This window comes from Hydra vulgaris, chromosome 10 (genome assembly GCF_038396675.1).
Source record: "Hydra vulgaris chromosome 10, alternate assembly HydraT2T_AEP".
Classification (NCBI taxonomy): Eukaryota; Metazoa; Cnidaria; class Hydrozoa; order Anthoathecata; family Hydridae; genus Hydra; species Hydra vulgaris.
This window is the reverse complement of record NC_088929.1, coordinates 21216051-21237500: the sequence shown is the minus strand read 5'-3', so window position 1 is coordinate 21237500 and position 21450 is coordinate 21216051. Positions and strand designations below refer to the sequence as shown.

General features: G+C 26.8%; 2 protein-coding genes across 3 annotated transcripts in view; one reads left to right on the top strand and one right to left on the bottom strand.

Annotated features, from left to right (window-relative positions):
- LOC100214100 (syntaxin-1A) overlaps positions 1 to 14329 on the bottom strand; it is a 94618-nt gene extending 80289 nt beyond the window's left edge. For both annotated transcript variants that reach the window (XM_065807485.1, XM_065807484.1), the window contains exons 1-2: positions 14262 to 14329; positions 11999 to 12125 (exon numbers count right to left, since the gene is read on the bottom strand). In XM_065807485.1, coding sequence (XP_065663557.1) covers positions 11999 to 12028 — 30 coding nt within the window. In that variant the 5' untranslated portion in view covers positions 12029 to 12125; positions 14262 to 14329. The remainder of the gene's footprint in view (positions 1 to 11998; positions 12126 to 14261) is intronic.
- A 3798-nt stretch (positions 14330 to 18127) lies between these two features.
- Positions 18128 to 20561, top strand: LOC136086529 (uncharacterized). The gene is made up of 6 exons (XM_065808795.1): positions 18128 to 18649; positions 18755 to 18961; positions 19199 to 19312; positions 19474 to 19697; positions 19981 to 20126; positions 20218 to 20561. The coding sequence occupies exons 2-5, from the start codon at positions 18838 to 18840 to the stop codon at positions 20005 to 20007; spliced, it is 489 nt and encodes a 162-aa protein (XP_065664867.1). The 5' UTR covers positions 18128 to 18649; positions 18755 to 18837; the 3' UTR covers positions 20008 to 20126; positions 20218 to 20561.
- Positions 20562 to 21450: the final 889 nt, after the last annotated feature.

Genomic DNA, 21450 nt, shown 5'->3' with positions numbered 1-21450 from the left:
AACTTCCCTATGCAATGGTCAATCTATTGAAGGCATTGTGAAAGAGGTCACCAGGGCTTCAATGTCGGTGTGTGGTGCCGAGAGGAGAAATGAGTTCATAAGGGCTACAAGGGTTCATAGAGCTGATGCCTATGTGCCAATTAAAGAAAGATCTGCTGAAATTTTGTAATCAGTGTTTTAACTTTTTATGAGTAAACAATTTATTTTATAAAGATATGCAGAAAATGCTGTTATCAATATTTTAATGTCTTATTACACGTATAGACTTAATATATCGTAAAATTGTAATTTATGATGTAACTTTAATATATTATTGATGTTACTAGGTCAACTAAGGCTAAGGAATCTTTTTAGACTTAAAGAAAAAGCAAGCATTTTCTATAACTTCGCATAAGCTTAAAGATAAATAAATATATGTATGATAAAATTTAAATTTTCAGGCTGAAAATTACCTGACTAAACATTAAATGCAAATAAAAAGAGAATTGGCTCTCAGTATCATTTGGTCAAAGACATTGGGGAATAGCTCAACCTAAATTCAAAAATTTTTCAAAGTGACCCACCCTATTGGACATAGCATAATGTAACAATCTATATATAAGTGCTAAAAAAAAAGAAAATAGAACATAGTATTTGCATATGCCCTAAAGAAGTGAAGACTCCAATAAAGAAAGAACTTATATATAAGACCAACATTTTAAAACAGGACCAAAGGATCTCTCAGATGTCTGCGGCAAACACGTCTGCTTTAAAAAAAAACAACAGGATTAAACAGGAGGAAAATATATCACATCACAAACATTCATAATGAACTCTCAAGTTCATTACCAGATCCCCAGAATGTATATCTGAAATAATAAAACCTCAAAAGGGCTTTCTGAGATGTCTTCCGCAGATACATCTGCTTTAAAAAACAAAAACAGGATTAAACAGAAGGAGGGAAATATATCACATCACAAACAATAATGAACTCTCAAGTTCATTATCAGATCCCCCAGAATGTATATCTGAAATAATAAAACCTCAAAAGGGCTTTCTGAGATGTCTTCAGCAGATACATCTGCTTTAAAAAACAAAAACAGGATTAAACAGAAGGAGGGAAATATATCACATCACAAACATTAATAATGAGCTCTCAAGTTCATTACCAGATCCCCCAGAATGTATAACTGAAATAATAAAACCTCAGGTATTTTTATTTGCATTGCCTTAAATTTTTAATTTGTTTGGTATATATTTAACTCTTACTAATAAAAAAAACCACTGATCATGAATACTTTAAACTTTTTACTTAAGGAACATAATGAATGGCAACTAAGTAAGAGAGCTCAGGCAGAATAGCATTCAAAGTTTCCAAGACATGCTATGGAGCAGGTCAGCGGCGGATGCTCTTCAAATCTCTACACAACTCTAGGAAACACCTAACTCCATGATTTCAAGCATCTATTGTTACCAGAAGCTGACATCAATATTATTCTAATGGATTAAATTAGACAGAGTTAAGTCAAAAGTAAAAGTAAATTTGGAAAATGAAGACTCAGAAGGGGAGACATCATTAATTTGCATTGGTTTAGATGGAAAGATAGATAACAACACAAAAATATTTTTAAAAACAAATTATTCTGAAAGAAAAGATTTCGTAACAAAATGTATTAGTGCAGAGCATCACCTTACTTTTACACATGAGGATGGCAAATCTAGCAGAGAAAAATACCCATTGTTGGTGCTACGGGGGTGTTGAGACATTTAGTGTACTTGAAGAATATGACAGCCTGGAGACAAAAGCCTGGAGACAAATGCTAAGACAATGCTGCATCAAACACAGGTTGAGGAGTGGCATGGTGGTTAATCAAAAAGAGTTGATAGAAAAGAAACTTCACACAATAGTTTGTAGCCTTTATCAGAACCAACTCCCACTAAAAACTCTTTTTAAAAAGTTAGATGGAAAAACAACTGGTCTACAAAACTTTAGTGGACCAATCGGGAATAGATACTCTAAAGATATTCATAGACAACCTCAAGTAGAGTTTAAAGCAATTCAAACTTTTAACACAAAAAGATATATTTCAGATGAGATATTAAAAAATACTTAAAGATATAAGTCATGATCAAAGGCTTCTTAACAAATATTATAAAGGTATTGGATTAGGTAAAGTAGACGACAAATAGGCATTTGTAAAATAAGTCCACTAAATCATGCTCGATGGTTGATTCTTTCTATACTTTGTTTATACACTCAAGACATTTCTTCAAACACAAGTTTGAAAAAGCTTACCCATTATGTTGTTAAAATTTATGCTCAATCGTGTTTTCAAATAAAGAAATCTTTCAAACTGCAAGATTCCCCTTAGATTCCGTTTTTCACTATTAATCAATTGAATCTTTTTAAGTTTCCCAATATAAAAAAAATTAAAAAAAAAAATCCAAAAAATGTTTTCTGTTTGATACTTGCAAATTTTCTCTCACGATGGTTAAAAATGATGATGAGAAGATCAAAACACTCGGATTTGAGACAATACTCACTCTCAGAAAAAAGTAAACTTTTTAAAGTTTGTTTTACTATTTATAATTTATTAGGCAACTGTATATAAAGCTTTTTTTAAAAATATATTGGCTGTATTATTTAAATTAAGTTTTAATTAGGTATAATTTTTTGTTTTTTGTTTTTTGAAAGTAACAATACTATTGTTTTTTGAAAGTAACAATATTTTTATTTTCAGAAACAAAAGCAGTTATAGAATAGAAAAAAAAATAGATAAAAAGAAATATTTACAAATTCATTTAAAGTAAAATAAAGCCTAATTATTCATCTCATTCCCAGAGCATTGAGAGCTGTGTCAAATTAGTTTGTAAAGCTTCTAACACCATATATGGATTTGAAAGGAGGCATAAATCTTTACTAATAAAACTACTTAGCCGAAAAATCCGTCAAAGGTTTATGTCAAAAAAATATTATTCTCATTCTACAATGATTTATTTGCTTACTTGCTTGTTACATGCTTTTGTAACAACCAAGTTGAGCAAATAAATCATTTTTTATTGAGCGTGTAATAAGATAATTGTTGATGAGGGTACTAAGTACTTTTAAATTTTGATCGCTAATCAGTACCTTAGCGGCTACGAATTGAAAAAACCTACCCAAATAAGCATAAATACATATACATATATATAAATTTATATATTTATAAATATATATATATTATATAAATATATATATATTTATTATATATATATTATATATATATATATATATTTATATATATATATATATATATATATATATATATATATATATATATATATATATATATATATATATATATATATATATATATATATATATGTATGTATGTATATATATATATATATCAATTGTGTAATCAGTAATAGCGTTTGATCGCACGCCATTCCTGTCCAAACCTATATAAATATATATATATATATCAGTCTTTCACAGGAAGACGTGCAATCGCATGCAACTATATGACCACGCAAAAAATAATTTGTTTTAACAATTTAACTACGGCTTTTGACATATTTTCAAAATTTAAAAATGCTTTACAAAAACTTATCTAAAGAAAAAAAATTTTAAAAAAGAAAAAAAAATCTTTTTTATTTTTAAATTACATGTTGACAAAGTTTAACAATGACGCTATTACTTTAAAAAAGACAAAGATATTTGGAGGAAAGCTCCATAATAAAACTAATAATATGACGTATAAAAAAACTTAACTAAAGCAAAAACACACACAAAAAAAATAACTCATCAAACTAAAATGCTTAGTCTATTTAATTTACGCATTTAAAAACCACTTCATTCTTTGTTTTAACATTTGTACTTTGTTTTTTGTTTTTTAATATGTTCAAAAATAAACATTTATCATAAAAAAATACATAATAATAGGGTCAAATCATTATATTTCAACAATAGCCTGTGTCTAGACCCCTCCCCCCCCCCCTTCTCACTAAGGTGAGGGGGAGGGGGAGGGTTGGCACCAATCAAAGGGGGAAGAAGAGCAACTAACTTACAAAGATATAAGCATTCATTTTCTAGCATGAAACATACATAATTCATTTTCTAAGGAATATACAGTTAAGACCATTAGATCTTTATTGCATATTTTCATGCTTTTACCATAAGATTCAAATCTTTATAGTAACTATCAAAATGTGTGCGAGATTTTTCAGCAAATATACAATGTAATGGTCTTAAAAAGGAATTAAAAGTTAACTAAATTACTAAAAGTTAGTTGAATTTGATTAGTGCCACCCCAAACCCCCTCCCCTTATGAGTGTGGGGAAGGGAGGGTTCTAGACCACATAAACACCACTGATTACCTATAATAAAATAGAATTTAAAGAAATAATGGTTTCATTTTGAAATTATTTTAGATATTTAGGCATTAAGTACCTAAATATCTAAATTAATTTAGAGACCTTTATTTGAACCATAATGAAGGTCTCTAAAAAGTTAATGCCCCCTTTATTTGTGCCCCTATCTACTATAAAGATCAGATCAAGGAGAGGACAACTAACCATATCTTTCCTTTTATTAAGAAATGACTTATAATTAGTTGCACCCTTTACATAGGCCAGTTGGCAAATTAGAGGGGCACTGGTTTCTAGTAACACATACAACCGTTGATGATAGAAAAATAGGGTAATTTAAAAATGCTGGCATTTTTGGTGTGGATTTGACAAGTTTATAATGTTTGCATTTTCAGATAGTTAGGTCTAATGGTCTTATATGCTGTTAATCTTAGATCAAAACAAAGTGTTAGAAAAATTTACAAGCATCTCAAAATGGCTGAAAATTGGACTTTTTAGGCGAGTGGACTTTGCTTTTAGATATATTTAAGTTCTAAACTGCAACAAGCTGCCTATATTTTGCCCATGTATTGCATGGCGTTTATTTGGCCTATATTTTGCCCATGTATTGCAAGCTGCATATATTTTGCCCATGTATTTTAGGCGAGTGGATTTTGCTTTTAGATATATTTAAGTTCTAAACTGCAACAAGCTGCCTATATTTTGCCCATGTATTGCAGACAGTAGTAGCTAATCAGAAAAGCTATCTGTAAAGATTTGTGGATGAACAGAATAATGCTACAAATAGTTTCATTTCGGCATATTTTAGCATTTTTATGATTTTTTCCAAAGTTGAGGAGGTAATAATTTTTTTCTAATTTAACACAAGTTAATTAAAACCACTTTTTTAAAGAGAGAACTATCCAGAAAATAGCTCTAGAAAAAATGAGATACTTGTTGAAAGTGAGAAAAAGTTATACAGCTCTAAAGTAGTCTGTTTTGACCATTTGTAAATCGAGGGGGGCCACTGTGTTTGTAAGGCTATAATTTCCGAACTGTTGTACTTAGAAGTCTGAAATTTCAAATTTAACCTATCTACATGATGCACATAACAATAAGTAAAAATCAGGAAAATCAGAGATGGTGCCCCACAAAGTTTTCTTTAAATTGGTTGAAGTATAATGATTTGACCCAATACAAGTAAAAAAAAAACAACAGTTTTTAATACTTATTATAAAAATTCATTAGAATTTTTTTGTTACTTCATTAAAAAGTGTTTCGATAATATAAAAACATTTAAGATCAAACTTATTTAATTGTAATGGCTTTCTAAAAAAAATTTTTTTTAACGAAATTTTGTTTACCTTTTCGATTGTATTAATATTAATTACTCTTATATTAAAATTCGTTAAAAAGACTTTCGTTGTTGTAGAATGACATCGTTTATATATTATAAATTTAAAAAATATATACAACTGTCAATTATACTTTAAAAAAAAACCATTATCAGTAAATTGTTATTTTATTTAAAAGCATTTTGCTAATATAAAAACATTAGTTCAAAGTTTTGATGTAATTTATTTTACTTTAAGGTATAATTCAGAATATTTAAGGTATAATTCAAAATATTTTTTATTCAGCGCGTTTTTAAAATGCCTAAATTTTTTTATAATTTGCCTGGTCATATAAAGACGTGCGATCGCACGTCTTCCTCTTAAAGACTGATATATATATATATATATATATATATATATATATATATATATATATATATATATATATATCAGTATATATATATATATATATATATGTATATATATCATATATATATATATATATGCAGAGACCCCCTTAATGTGTTCTATCTAATACAAAAACACTAGATTTAAAATTTTTTGACAATTGACAATTTTGATAAATAAGTTAAAACTTTTCCAAATTGAATATTATTTTTGAAATTTTTATATAATTTTGCTTCATTTGAGTACCAGGTTAACATACTTTTAAAAAACTTTTTTTTTGAAAATATTAAGGACTCATTAAATATTCGAGGGTCTTGAGGGACCCCTTAAAATATTTTTTATTCAAAAAAATTTTAAATCTAGTGTTTTTGCATTATATAGAACACATTAAGGGGGTCTCTGCATATATTTTTTAAAAATGTTGTTTTTTGGGACACCCTAATATATATATATATATATATATATATATATATACATATATATATATATATACATATATATATGTATATATATATATATATATATATACACACATATATATACATATACATATATATAGAACCCTTAGATGTTGTCCGAAAGTTTTTTCGATATTTTGTTGACAAAAAGTAAAAATTAAAATGCAAGACCGGAATTTTTTTTTTTTAATAATGATAGACTGCCTGCCCCAACCAAACCCTCAGTCGATGTAGCAGCACTCCCTTGCGGGTCAGGCTATTTGTCAGTCGATGTAGCAGCACTCCCTTGCGAGTCAGGCTATTTGTCAGTCGATGTAGCAGCACTCCCTTGCGAGTCAGGCTATTTGTCAGTCGATGTAGCAGCACTCCCTTGCGAGTCAGGCTATAAGATAGTCGATGTAGCAACACTCCGCGCATGATTTACAGTAAAAAAAATAAAAATAAAAACATTTTATTAAAAAAATAAAAATAAAAACATTTTATTAAAAAAAATAAAAATAAAAACATTGTTTATATTGTTAAAAACATTCAAAATGTTATAAAAACATTCAGAATGTTTTTAAAAACATTCTGGTCAATTAAATTTGCGTTTTTGTGGTTTTTTTAAAAAACGATTAATTTGTAATTAAATTAATGGTTTTTACTTTCGTCCAACACGGAAATGTTGGACGAAAGTCAAAAGTAATTAAAAGTGACGTATGTGTTGGCGTAAGAATCACTTTTTTCCTTCCGCTCTTCCTAAAGCCAACAAACTATAGAACTATATATATATATATATATATATATATATATATATATATATATATATATATATATATATATATATATATATATATATATATATATATATATATATATATATATATATATATATATATATATTATATATATATATATATATATATATATTTATATATATATATATATATATATATTTATATATATATATATATATATATATATTTATATATATATATATATTTATATATATATATATTTATATATATATATATATTTATATATATATATATATATTAGGGTGTTTCATATTTTGTCAATTTTTGAAATTGAACTTGCGAATCGATTTATAAATTGACTATTTGTATAAAAATAAGTTTGAGCAAAAAAAAATTTAAAAAATTTAATTTTTAGGGTCCCCGCCAGTTCGATTTTGGGCCAAAATTGTCGGGTGTTTTAAACGCCTGGGGACTTTAAAATTTATCTAAATTTATCTTTTTTTTTTTAAATGTTATATGTTGGATTGAATGTTTATCACATAAAAGGAGCATGTCGAAAAAATAAAGAAATTAGTCTACATAATATTTTGAAATTGGTGAAAAATCCAAATTTTCTTTCACAAAAACCTATTTTATTACTCGGTAGCGTATAAAAAACTTTTTTTATACCCTAATAAACTGTTTCCAAACCCGGAAAAAACTATAATTTGAATAGTTTTTTTATTAGTGTTAAATGAAGTCTAAAAAAAATAATAATTGGATCCATGGAGTAACATGCCCCGGACACTAACCTTAATGGCCCCTACTTAATAAACATTAGAGAGCAATAAATTGAAAATTCAGAAATTTGATCGGAAAATATTTTTAGAAAATGTATATACCAAGGTACTTAAATAATAATTTAAAATTTAACAACTACTTTCCAATGCGAAGACAAAGTATTTAAACTAAATTTGCGTTACTAATAATAAGTGCTTTAATATTTTTTTAAATAATATTCAAAATGGCTAAAATTAAGAGACTAAAAGCTAGAGCTTATTTATTTGAAGAAGAAAGCCTGATAGAAAACTTAACTCAGATAACTTTTGCAACAAATAAAGAATTAATTCTTAACTTTCAGTTTAAAAGATCTAGTAACAAGCTAACTCCATCCAAAAGGTTTATTGGTTGTACTGATGGGCCCGATAAATTCGCAAAGTGCTCCGGACTTGTCAATTGCCCTTACAACTGTATTCTTTTTGCAGTAAAAAAACCATGGTTAGACGGAGGTTATAAAGATGGATTATTAACGGATAAATCTATAAGGTAAGTTTTATAATTTCAATTTATAATAAAATAGTTATTATAAATTTGTATAATCATTCGAACTTAATAAGCTAGTAGATGATTAAGGTTTTTTTGTAGTACCACTGCAACTAATTTTTTTAGTTGTTATTACGTGTGGATTATAGCTTAATAATGCAAAATATAAGGTGCATCTTAAAGTTAATATTTCTATTTTATTAAATGTATTATCTTAATTTTTTCAGGAATAATATTACTCGTTTAATCAATAGTTGGGAGACATTAAAGAAAAGTAAGAATAAAGACACTAAAGCAGCAGAGAAATCTAGGGAAGAATTCAAAAAGAAGGGGGAGCAGGTATTTTGGATTGGTAAAGATAATATTAAGGAAATCTTAAAAAAAACGAGCCTTGATAAACTTTCATACTATGTTGATATCCAATTTTTAAAAGACCAAAAGTCCAGTCGTCTAATGACTTTGGGGAGCAAAGACATGAGATATAAAATGGTAAATAAAGATAAGAAGCCTTTAAAAAGTTGTAATATTAAACAGTTACCCCAAATAGACGAATCAACTACAGATCTAGAGCTTCTCTCAGATATCAGTGACGTGAGTACAGAATCAGATGTTTCTTTTGATTTATTGCAACCCGGCCCAAGTAACGCAAAACAAGAGTTAAGGAAAGGTTTTGTTAAAGATATTGCCATGACATCAGTCTCAAAAAATATTTCATCAAGAGATCTAGTGCATGTATGTACGGATTTAATCATAAGTTCAGGCGGAAATGTGGCTGATTTTTCAGTGTCTTATTCAACTATTTGGCGAGCTCAAAAAAAATCTATTCGGGAAAATGCTGAACAATATAAGAAAAATGTAAAAATTGCTACCGCTAAAGCTACTTTTCCCATAATAGCACATTTTGATGGAAAAATTATCGAAGACATCACAGAAGGTATAAAATCAAAAAGAGATCGATTTGCGGTCTCGGTAAATATTGATGGTAAAATGAAGCTCCTTGGCATTCCAGCAATTGATCGCGGTACTGGACAAGCTCAATATGATGCTTTAGTTAAAATACTGGATGAGTATGGAATATGTGATGACGTGAAAGGTTTATGTTTTGATACAACAGCTACAAATACAGGAAGACTTTCTGGTACAAATGTCAGGTTTAGTCATAAACAAAACTCAATTCTACTAGAGCTGGCTTGCAGGAGGCATGTTTATGAGTTACATCTAAAACACTTCTGTGAAAGACAGTGCAGTGGAAAAACTAAATCTCCAGAAAACCTAATGTTTAAACGGTTCCAATTAAACTGGAATGACATTAAAAGTAGCATTGACTCTTCAAAGTTTGTAAAATATGACACTCAATCTATTGCTACTACTTTCTTAGAAATCCATAAACTCGATGCTGTAAAATATTGCGAGATTGCTCTAAAAAAAACACTTTTCCCAAGGGAGACTACAAGGAGTTATTGAAACTAACCCTAATGTACTTATGCCCTGAAAGAGATTTTAAAATTCAAGCTCCAGGGTGCGTGTCTCATGCACGTTTCATGTCCAAAGCTATTTATTATCTCAAGATTCGGATATTGAGTTTGCAACTGTCTTATGAATTGACAGACGATCAAAAGAACGAAGTGCAGTCTACTGCTGAGTTTATCTCAATCTTTTATACCGTCTGGTTTTTAAAAACCTCTTTACCTTACGCTGCGCCTTACCAAGATATAAAAGCCTATTGGCAAATGACAAAATATAGAGGTTACGTAGAACAATATGTTCAGAATTCTGAAACAATTTTAAATGGAATTGATGCCACAATGGTTTTAATGGAATCACATTTATGGTACCTTGATGAAACTTTAATTCCGCTGGCTCTTCTAGACCAAGGTATTTCTGTTGCAGAGAGAGAAGAAGTTGCAAAAATGGTCTTTTCGAAACCAGTTCCTGAATTTTTTAGGCATTCCGAAAAATTAAATTTGTTAAAAACTCTTAACTTTAACCTAGAAAAACCACCAAGTATTGCCCAACTAGTGGGAGAAAACTCTTGGTTCATATTTAGTTTGTTAAACCTTACTAAGCTAAATGATAAACTTTGGTTAAACAGCCCGGCACCACTATGGGAGTATATTGAACAGTTTAAGATTTTTCCCAGTTTGTTTCCAACCTTGCAGTGGTTAACGACGTTTCTGAAAGATCTATTAAAGTTGTATCAGACTTTGTAAATAACGTTCACAATGAATTACTGCTAGCTATTCACCAAAGGAGAGAAAACCTTAACAAGGCAAAGACTAAAGAAGATTTGCAATTAGCATATCAAGCAATTGCAAAATAGATAATATAGTTTTTAAATGATGACTTTTATTTAATGATGTAATATTGATTTGTAAATATGTATTTTTTATTTAATTATACTTAAACATATCATTCTTTTTTATTTTTTATTTTTTACAAAACCAAAAAAAACTTTGCAACAATACCAAGAAAATCATTTAAAGTTGAAAAGCTACCATATACTTTCTAATCTTGAGGCAATAAAACTAATAACAACAATACCACTTTTAACAATGTTGCAGTAAGTTCATTAAGTCTTTTTTATTATAAAAATAACTAAAATAAACAATTGTTATTAGGCTATTAAGGTTAGCGTAAGGGTTAGGTTACCTCGAAGGATAAAAGAAATTTTTTTTTAGACCTGTATATACCTCATTTGACACTATTATTAAAAAAATCTAGGTTATTGATTTTTCCGCGTCTGGAAACAATTTATTAGAAAATCAAAAATGTTTTTTATACGCGATTGAGTGATAAAATAGATTTTTAAGATGGAAAATTTGGATTTTTCACCAATTTTAAAAGAATCTGTAGACTAATTTCTTAATTTTTTCAACATGCTCCATTTATGTGATTAATATTCAATCCAACATATAACATTTAAAAGAATAAAAAAAAAATTTCGATAAATTTTAAGGTCCCCGCCAGGCCTTTAAAACACCCATCATTTTTGGCCCAAAATCGAACTGGCAGGGACCCTAAAAATTAAATTTTTTTTTTTTTTTGCTCAAACTTATTTTTATACAAATAGTCAATTTATAAATCGATTCGCGAGTTCGATTTCGAAAATTGATAAAATATGAAACACCCTAATATATATATATATATATATATATATATATATATATATATATATATATATACATATATATATATATTTATATATATATATATATATATATATATATTTATATATATATATATTTATATTTATATATATATATATTTATATATATATATATATATATATATATATATATATATATATTTAAATATATATATATATATTTATATATATATATTTATATATATATATATACATTTATATATATATATATATATATATATATATATATATATATATATATATATATATTTATATATAAATCAAATACTTAAAAAAATAGCTTACTGCTCGCAGCTCAGATAATCTGTCTTTCATCTTCGATTGTGTAAAATAGTTCTCTTCAAAATGAGGTATCTTTTACAGTATATTCATCATTTTGATTAAAAACCATGTAAAAGATAACTATTTAGCACTGAAATAAGAAAATATTATCAAATTTTAAAAAACAGAAACTTTTCCAACCAATAACACTTAGATTAAATTTTGTCTATTATATATAAATATTTTAATAAAATTTAAATTCAAACAAAATAAAATTAACATACAAATTTAAATAAACTATAAACTAATAAACAAGCAACAACCCGTTTACCAAATATGGGGTTTCACACTATTATTACAAAATTAAAACAGGTAGGTTAAAAAATTTTAAAACAGAAAACAACTTTTTTTAAAGTACTATTTTAATTTTTTTTTTATTTTACAATTAAATTAAATGTTGACAAAGTTTAACGAGGCTACTACATTAAAATGGACACAGATATTTGGAGGAAAGCTCCATAATAAAACTAATGATATCACGTATAAAATTGATTGTTGTCAGTTGATGTCAGTTGATGCAGTGTTCTTGGCTGATGTAGCGTTATTGGTTGATAAAACATCAAATGTTTTCAAATATCTATGACAAATGATTTGGTTGTAACTAGACAGGATAGAGCTTGAGTTTAAACAATTATTATATCTATTGAATAATATTGCTTTAATTGTGGCCTAAATTTTGAAGTTTGTCAAGAAATGACTAATTATGTTGGTGAAGATAATAAATTTAAATTAATCAATAGTTAAAATAAAGATATTATCAACTACTATGATTTACCCTTAAAACTCTTGCAACCACATCAAATAAATCACTTACAAAAACTCTAGCAACCACATCAAATAAATAACTTTGTCAGTTGCTTAAAATTTGAAATGGGAATTTAAGGTAGATTCAAGATTTACCTAATCTTAGAGACAATGAAGCCTGTAAAAATAGCTATTGGCAATAATAACAGAAAAGATTTAACTTTGATCAACACTTACATAATAATAGTTATATTTAAGAAATATTATCAAAAAGTTGATAATAAAAATAGATGGACATTACAGAAGTCAACAATTAATCATCAGTATATTAATCTGTCGTGTGTAATTAAGTCTCTTTAACACTCATCAAATGGTCTATTCTAAAAACCGCACCTGCCTATAATAATGCCTCCAAAAACTGTTTTGTATGTTTAAAAGAGAAAAACTAACTAAAGTAAATTTTTAAAATTTCAAAAATTGGATTTAAGTTGATTATAGAAATATTTTCCACGTCTCAATAATCAACTCAACAATCTTCAGTTTTCAATAACAATTTTCAGTTTTAATAGATCAATTACATAAATTTTTTTTTTTTTAGCGGAAGCTGTTAAAATTCAACATTTAACAGCTTCTGCTTATGTTTCAAAATGTTAACAGCTTCTGTTAAGGTCGGTTGCTCAACTTTCAACAGATCCGTATCTTTGAATAAAAAAGGTGTAAATGATAAAATGCTCATATGCTATTTAAATGATATAATGCTCATATGCACAGTAAAGGGTGTAAAATTTATCAATAATCCAACCTTCAAATGCATGTTTTAGAATGCTAAAAAAAGCATGAGTTTAAAATAGCTTTGGCTATTTGATTGTGCCATAAAAAACAATTGCAATTCATAACATCAAAACAACAATCAGATATGTTAACAACGTGTTTGCTATCATTTTCAAGCCCTGATATATATATACATATATATATACATATATATATGTATATATATATATATATATATATATATATATATATATATATATATATATATATACATATATATATATACATATATATATATATATATATATATATATATATATATATATATATATATATATATACATAAATATATATATATATATAAATGTATATATATACATATATATACATATATATACATATATATATAGATATATACATATATATATACATATATATATGTATATATATACATATACATATATATATATATACATATATATATACATATATATATATATACATATATATATATATATACATATATATATAATATATATATATATGTATATATATATATATATATATATATATATATATATATATATATATATATATATATATATATATATATATATATATATATATACTTCGCATGTATATTATATTATAATATACATATTTTTTATTACTAATATACATATAATTTATATATATTTAAATATTTACTTACTCTAAACACCTTTAGAATCTTCAAAATTTCTTAATTCGTTTCTCATTTTAAATATTTTAGAAATGCTAAGACAAATAACGATATAATATACAATGTGCAGATTATTTAGTGATTATTTTGTTATTTATAAATAATTTTTTGGCTTTTTTAGTTGTGAATAAGTATAAAATAACTAATAGTTTAAAAGAAGAGTTTGATTATCAAGTTGATAATAAAAAAAAATTATGTTACAAATAAAAAAACAATAACAAATGATAAAATTAAAAGAGTAAAGTTCGCAAGTTTAAAAAAAAGAAAAGGAAGTTTAAAGGAAATCAATACACAAACAAAAAACAATTTGTGTCCATGCAATCTGAACAATTAAATCTTATTCCAAGTACTGCAGCATCATTACTAAAAATATGATCGTTTATTAAGCTGTCAAACCATGCTATTCCTTAGCCCTTAAATGATAGTATAACTGAAAATCGAATTTTGTTTATGTTTGATTTATCAAACTTAATTTCAATTCTTGGTTGTCCTCAATGTAAACGAAGTTCATGTTTAAAGCTAAGTGAAAGTTTAAAACATGGATTAGCAAGTAAAATGACTGGAGATATGGAGATGGGGATTCTAAAAGTTTTATTGCAATGGAAAACATATACAATGGTATAAAAGTTGTAAAGAGAGAATGTATACGATATGTGAAAAAGAGAGTAGGAACCTATTTACGAAAACTAAAAAAAGGAAACAAAAGGAATAGGTGGAAAAGGAAACTAACAATTTCAATTGTTGACAAGCTTCAGTGATAAACAAGCCATGAAAAAAGGAATTATAAGTGGTTTTTGCCGTGTGGCATCTAATAAAATTAACAACTTCATGTTAATTGTCTGACTGGAAAAAATAGTGTGGGTATCAAAGAGCTGTGGCAAGTAATGAAGTTGACAGTTTGTAAGTTAAAAAAGTTAGAAATGAATTAACATGTGCTTACATGGAAAAACACAATATCAAAATGAGTCATTTAGTTATATGGTTTGGGAACGTTTGCCCAAATCAACCTTTGTAGGTTTACAATAACTTTCTTTGGGTATCTATGATGCTGTATCTGACTTTTTATTGACTACTTTGTATGAAAGACTAAATATGGTTCCAGGATTTTATACCAATCTTGGATGTGATAAAATCAATACCAAAACGATAAAAAATTCAATAAAACATAGTGAAGTAAAAAATGTTCTCTGCCGTCGTCAATTTAGAGGACTAAAAAAACAAAAAGATGATAAAAAAAAGTAAAAGAAAAAAAAACCTATAAAGCAGAATTATTTTGCTAATTTTAGGTTAACTTTAAAGATGTTGTTTTTATTTTATTTAGTTTTTTTATTCTGGATATGGTGTTTTAATATTTTTAGTTATATATCGTTTTTTTGACAAAAAATGTCTTTATGAGATATAGTTTTTTTTATATAAAATTATAGATAATGTAGATTATGTATAAACTTTCATTATCAAAGCACCATTTAAATTGATTTTATTAAGCTTGGAATTGAAAAGCTTTAAAAAATAGCATCTTATTATAACTCTTTTTACAAAATGTTTTACATTTTACTTATTTTCTTTTTTTTTACCTCCGAATTTAATAGAATTTAGAAATGTGGTAACTTTGGCTCTATTATAGCTTTTGAGCTAATATTTTCACACAACATGCATAATAGATTGTTTCATGCAATAAACCAAAAGTTTGATTTAAATATTTTATATTGTCTATGATTAGCTTGTCTTAAGTTCAATTTTATGTTGAAAATATAGAAAAATATTGCTGATTTTTAAAAAACTCAAGTAGACATCCTTACCGAAATAATTATAAAATATTACTTAAAATAGGTGGTGTCAGCCAGTTCGGATTAGAATTTATGCACTTGGGTTGCCTAGGAGTGATGAGAAGATTTTTACTGTATTGAAACAGCCCTATTGGTCCACTACACATTTGTCTTGGTTCTCAAGAAATAATAAAATTGTCAAATAAATTACTGAGTTTTGTTGCTCACATTCCTTGCGAGTTTTCACGTAAACTTAGAGCATTACGTGACATTATGCGTTGTAAGGCAACAGAATTTAGACTTTTTTATTATATTTAGGTCCAATAGCATTGTCTAGTATATTACCAGAGCGTCTTTTCAAGCATTTCATGATGTTACATGTTGCATGCCAAATATTGACAAGTCATCAATTTAAAAGAAACTGGGATTATGCTGACCAACTTTTAGTTAATTTTGTTGATGAAGCATCTAGTTTATATGGTCGTGAATGCTTGGTTTACAATGTGTATTCTTTACTGCATTTAGCTTCTGATGTAAAAAATTTGGGGCTGCTGGAAAGTTTTAGCAGCTTTCCATTTGAAAATATGCTTGGAAGTTTGAAAAGACTAATCAGAAAACCAAACCAGCCTATACAGGAGTTAGTTAAGCGGTTAGCAGAAAAACAGTTACTTCAAAAAAATCTTACAAGTCATGTAAAATGCAAATATCCTAAGTTAACTCATCCACACATTGATGGGCCACTTTGGATATCTGATGATTTTATTAAAAAACAATTTTCAAAACTTCAAACTACAAAATGGCATTTTTCAACATCCGATGGCAATAATTGTTTTATGCTTAAAAATAGAAAAATGATTTTAGTCGGAATACTCTTGAAGTCTCTGGTCATGTAAGTTTATTGTGCCAACAGTTTAACAAAACATTTCATGCATTTATATATCCGCTACCTTCTTCAAAATTAAATATTCTAAAAGCTTTTAATAATGATTTTTCAGCATTATGTGAATACTAGCTTGCTGATATTGCTTGTAAATGCATCTGTGTTCCTGATGTAAATGATACATATTTTATTACCCAATTTATTCATTCTTTGTGACATTTATCTGAGATGGCTTAATAAATCACTTTTAAAGTTAATTTTGTTTTCTTTATAAACAGCTTTTCTATTTAAAAATTATGTCTTAAGTTTGCTGAAGGTTTTTTCATAAACTATTTTTAAACTATATTTAAATAATAATTTATTTTACTTTAAAGATAAATGAACTATTTGAAAGAGTGTGTTTTTATTTTGCTTACAACCTTACATTTGAATTTCTCACTTTTTGTATTTTATTTGAATTATATAATATTAAAAGTGTGTGTGTGTGTGTGTGTGTGTGTGTGTGTGTGTGTGTGTGTGTGTGTGTGTGTTTGTGTGTGCAATGCAATTGTTGTCTGATTTTTATAAGTTTAGTCTGGCGTTAATTTAAAAAAAGACATTTGTCTGGGAAAAGTTATACTTAACAGCATTTTAATGCTAGTGTTACTTCAACAGAAAAATGTCAATTTGTTTGACTTCCTTATTTTTGATTGGTATAAAAAGAACATTTTTTATTATCTCTCCATTATCAAGTCATCTGGAAAAAGTGATGTTAAGGTTAGTTACATTTATAGCTATATTTTTCAATTTCATTTGCTATTTTGTTATTTGTATAATTTAAAAAAATACTAACTTCTCTACAATTATTTTTTCTTTTGGTTTTTTTGCATTTAATTTTCAAAATCACTAATGAAAGAAATAATAATGTTAAATTATTAAATATCAAAAAATCAAAATAATATTTTTTTGTATTAGTTTTTTTATTTGTAAGAAAAAGTATAATGAAAATTTCACACATTTATTTGTATTACTTGATTTTTTTTTGTATTTTATTATATTTATTCATTATACTATTTTTTATTCATAATTTTTTGTTTTTTTTTACTAACAGCTTTTTTAATTATAATCAGCTTTATATATAAACTTCCAAAAACTCCAACATAAATTATTTTTCTAAATTTCAAATTTTAACGAAAATTTTTTTGTTTCAGATAAGCTTTGCAATTTTGCATTTTAAAAAAGAGAATTTTGTGGCAGGGCCGGGGCTAGATTTGATAACACATAGCCATGACCAGGGCCAGGTTTATGATCAGAGCTGCATTAATATTGATAGATTCTATAAAAATGTTATCTTTAATTAAAATTTATGATATGAATTTTATTTAAAAACAATATTTTATAGGATCTATCAATTTTAATGCAGCCCCTGCCAGGTTTATGACCGGGGTTGCATTTATACTGATAGATCCTATAAAAGTATTGTTTTTAATTATAACTCATATTATAAATTTCAATTAAAAATAACATTTTTATAGGATCTATCAATATTAATGCAGTACTGATCATAAACTCATCCCCGGTCACGGCTATGTGTTGTCAAATCTGGCCCCGGTCGTTTACTAATTGGCCCAACCATTTACGTGCTACACGTCTTGAAATGTCAGTGAAGCAAAGAGAACCCCCAAATGAGGACTGGGAGTGTCTCACTGAAGCTAGAGTTTTGCATCGTTATGGTTACTATATTTAATATATTTTTACCAAATATAAATTATTTTAAAGAGTATTTTAAATGATATTTAATTTTGTGAATTAAATAAAGTAATAAATTTTATATGCAGATACATATGCACAGGCTAATTAGGCATGTGCAGAACTGGATACATCAGCTTTGGATTCAGATTATGTAAAAAATCCAGAGCAAATGAAGCGAAAGCGTAAAACAGTTTTTTCTGATTGGGTTGATTCTGATGATGATGAAATTATTGAACCAGTGCCCAGTGATTTGCCAGAGCCAGGTTTTTATTACTCGTTATTATCAAATCACAGTACATTCAAAATTTTTATTATTTTGTTGTCAATATTGTTTTTACTATTAATAATTTGTCGAATAGTTTATTATCAATATGGGTTTCTATCATTACGTTAGTGTGTAATTTTAATTATAAAAACTTGATTACAATTAATAATTGTAATCAATTGTACATAAGTTATGTAAATAGCTTTTGAGTTAAAAAATTGAAAATTTTTGAATTTTGAAATTTTTTGAAATTTGCTTTTTACAGTGATCAAAAAAGTTAACACTGAAAAATCACCAAGTTTTCTGTCAACAAAAACATTAACAAATATAAATAGATCTACAGCATCCCAATCTAACAACTTGTCTACAGGAACATCATGTAAGCTTATGTTATGTACATGTAAATTAATATGACACTAGATATACTACTAATGAAATTTTATTATATTTTTTCATAAAAATGTATATATTTTTTAAGTTTTTTTTTGCACTAAAAAATAAATTATCCACAGTTGTTATTTACTATTTCTTTATATTTAGCATCTAATTCAGCTCTGACTTTAATTCTCTCTAAACTAGCCGCTATACAACATGAAGTGAGCCATATTGTGCTGGTGCAAAATAATATTTTTAACGCATTACAATCACTAATTGTTGTGCAAAAAAAGGAGCTTCCAGACGGTTTTACATTGCCTATTGCTACCTTAGTGGAGCTCAATGATGGTGAGATCAAGTTAAGAAATAAAGAAACTGTTCAAACTGTTGTAAGTATAATTAGTTATTTTCAACTGAATTAATTTATGTTAATTTAAAAAATATTTCCTTGTCATCACTAAGAATTGTATGTCATGAGTTTCTAAATATAAAAGGGTATATATATAAATATATATGTATGTATGTATGTATGTATGTATGTATGTATGTATGTATGTATGTATGTATGTATGTATGTATGTATGTATGTATGTATGTATATATATATATATATATATATATATATGTATATATATATAATATATATATAATATATATATACTATATAACTAGGAGAGACTGGAGGCACAGATGTGTTAAGTACGTCGCGTCGAATTTTAACAAGAGTTTTTACAAATGAACTTGCGTCAAAGCTAAATCGGGATGGACGTGCCGAAAAATGGGTGTCAAAGACCTTAATATTGTTGTTTGCGTCAAAGGTAAGAATTAGATTTATTTAAATAAATGTGTGATGTAGTGGTGTATTTTTAAAAATTTGGCAATTTTGTTTAATTGTTTCCTTTCTTTTAGTTGCTGTTCATTTGCACAAAACTATGAAAACAACCGATGGCGAGATAGAACAAAGCATAAAGTCCTGGCTTAGGTATGCTTTAGATCGTGAAGGCGGGCGGAATGCTCCAGAAAGAGGCGCAAAAAGAAATAAAATTTCGTCAAGTCATGGTGAAATAAGTGAGACAGAGAACAACTCTGATGATGACGATACTGCTAGTGCTAGTCATCAGTAGCCATCACACATCAGTACACATCACATCTACACTGACCTTTAGAAGTTTTAATAACGAGTTGACCAGTTTTTTCATTGTAAATTATGTAAAATTATTAAATTATGAAGATAAAGTATGCTTAATTTAAAACATTTGTTTTGCTGTATATCGTACAACAAACTTTGTATGTCCGATTTCAGACGTCCACGTTGAAGTAAGGTTAAGTTTCTTTCCAAAATTTTATATATATATATATATATATATATATATATATATATATATATATATATATATATATATATATATATAATATATATGTATATAGGCTTTGTCAACGTTTAACCGATGGTGAAACAACATTGAGATAACGTTGGACAGACTAATATATAAACGTTGTTCAAACATTAAAACGACGTTATTCCGACGTTTGCAAATTACGTTATAACAACGTCTAAACGATGGTTGGGCTCGACGTAGCGCCGACTTTCAAGTTAACGCTTTGCCAACGTCGGTTTCTGATGGTCGGCCGATCTAATTCCCGATGTTGTTTTAACGTTGGCCCAATGTAACTGTGCTATCTGGGTAGCTTTCCAAATTTCAAGAATTTATGATTTTCGCCATTTTGAATTTGTGACCATGGCAACAGTTAACATTTTTTAAAAATAAAATATTATTTTTAAACACTATTATAATATCCTTTCCAATTAACCCCTAAAAATCCTATGAAGTTTGTAATTGTCAAAAAATTTTGGAGGAAGGTGAGCGCCCTAAATATGCTTATTACGTATTTCGAAAAAAACGCAACTAAAAAAAGTTATTAGGAGATTTTACAAATAATTTTATTAAATTATTCAAAGAACAAATAATTTAATAAAATTATTCGTTTTTTGAAACGAATAATTTTATAAAAATTTTTTAAAACTCTTTAAAAATTTGTATTGAATAACGTTTGTAGACATCTAAACTGGCTTATTTTGTAAAAAAGTCAAAATTGAGTTTTTTACCTTAAGGTGTTTTGAAAAACGGCTGCAGTATGGAT

What these genes read in the sequence shown, in the direction of transcription:
- LOC136086529 (XM_065808795.1), top strand. Translation starts at nt 18,838, where the DNA reads ATGAAGCGAAAGCGTAAAACAGTTTTTTCTGATTGGGTTGATTCTGAT. An exon ending in CTCGTTATTATCAAATCACA is followed by an intron (nt 18,962 to 19,198) that starts GTACATTCAAAA and finishes TGCTTTTTACAG; the next exon opens with TGATCAAAAAAGTTAACACT. An exon ending in AAGAAACTGTTCAAACTGTT is followed by an intron (nt 19,698 to 19,980) that starts GTAAGTATAATT and finishes CTATATAACTAG; the next exon opens with GAGAGACTGGAGGCACAGAT.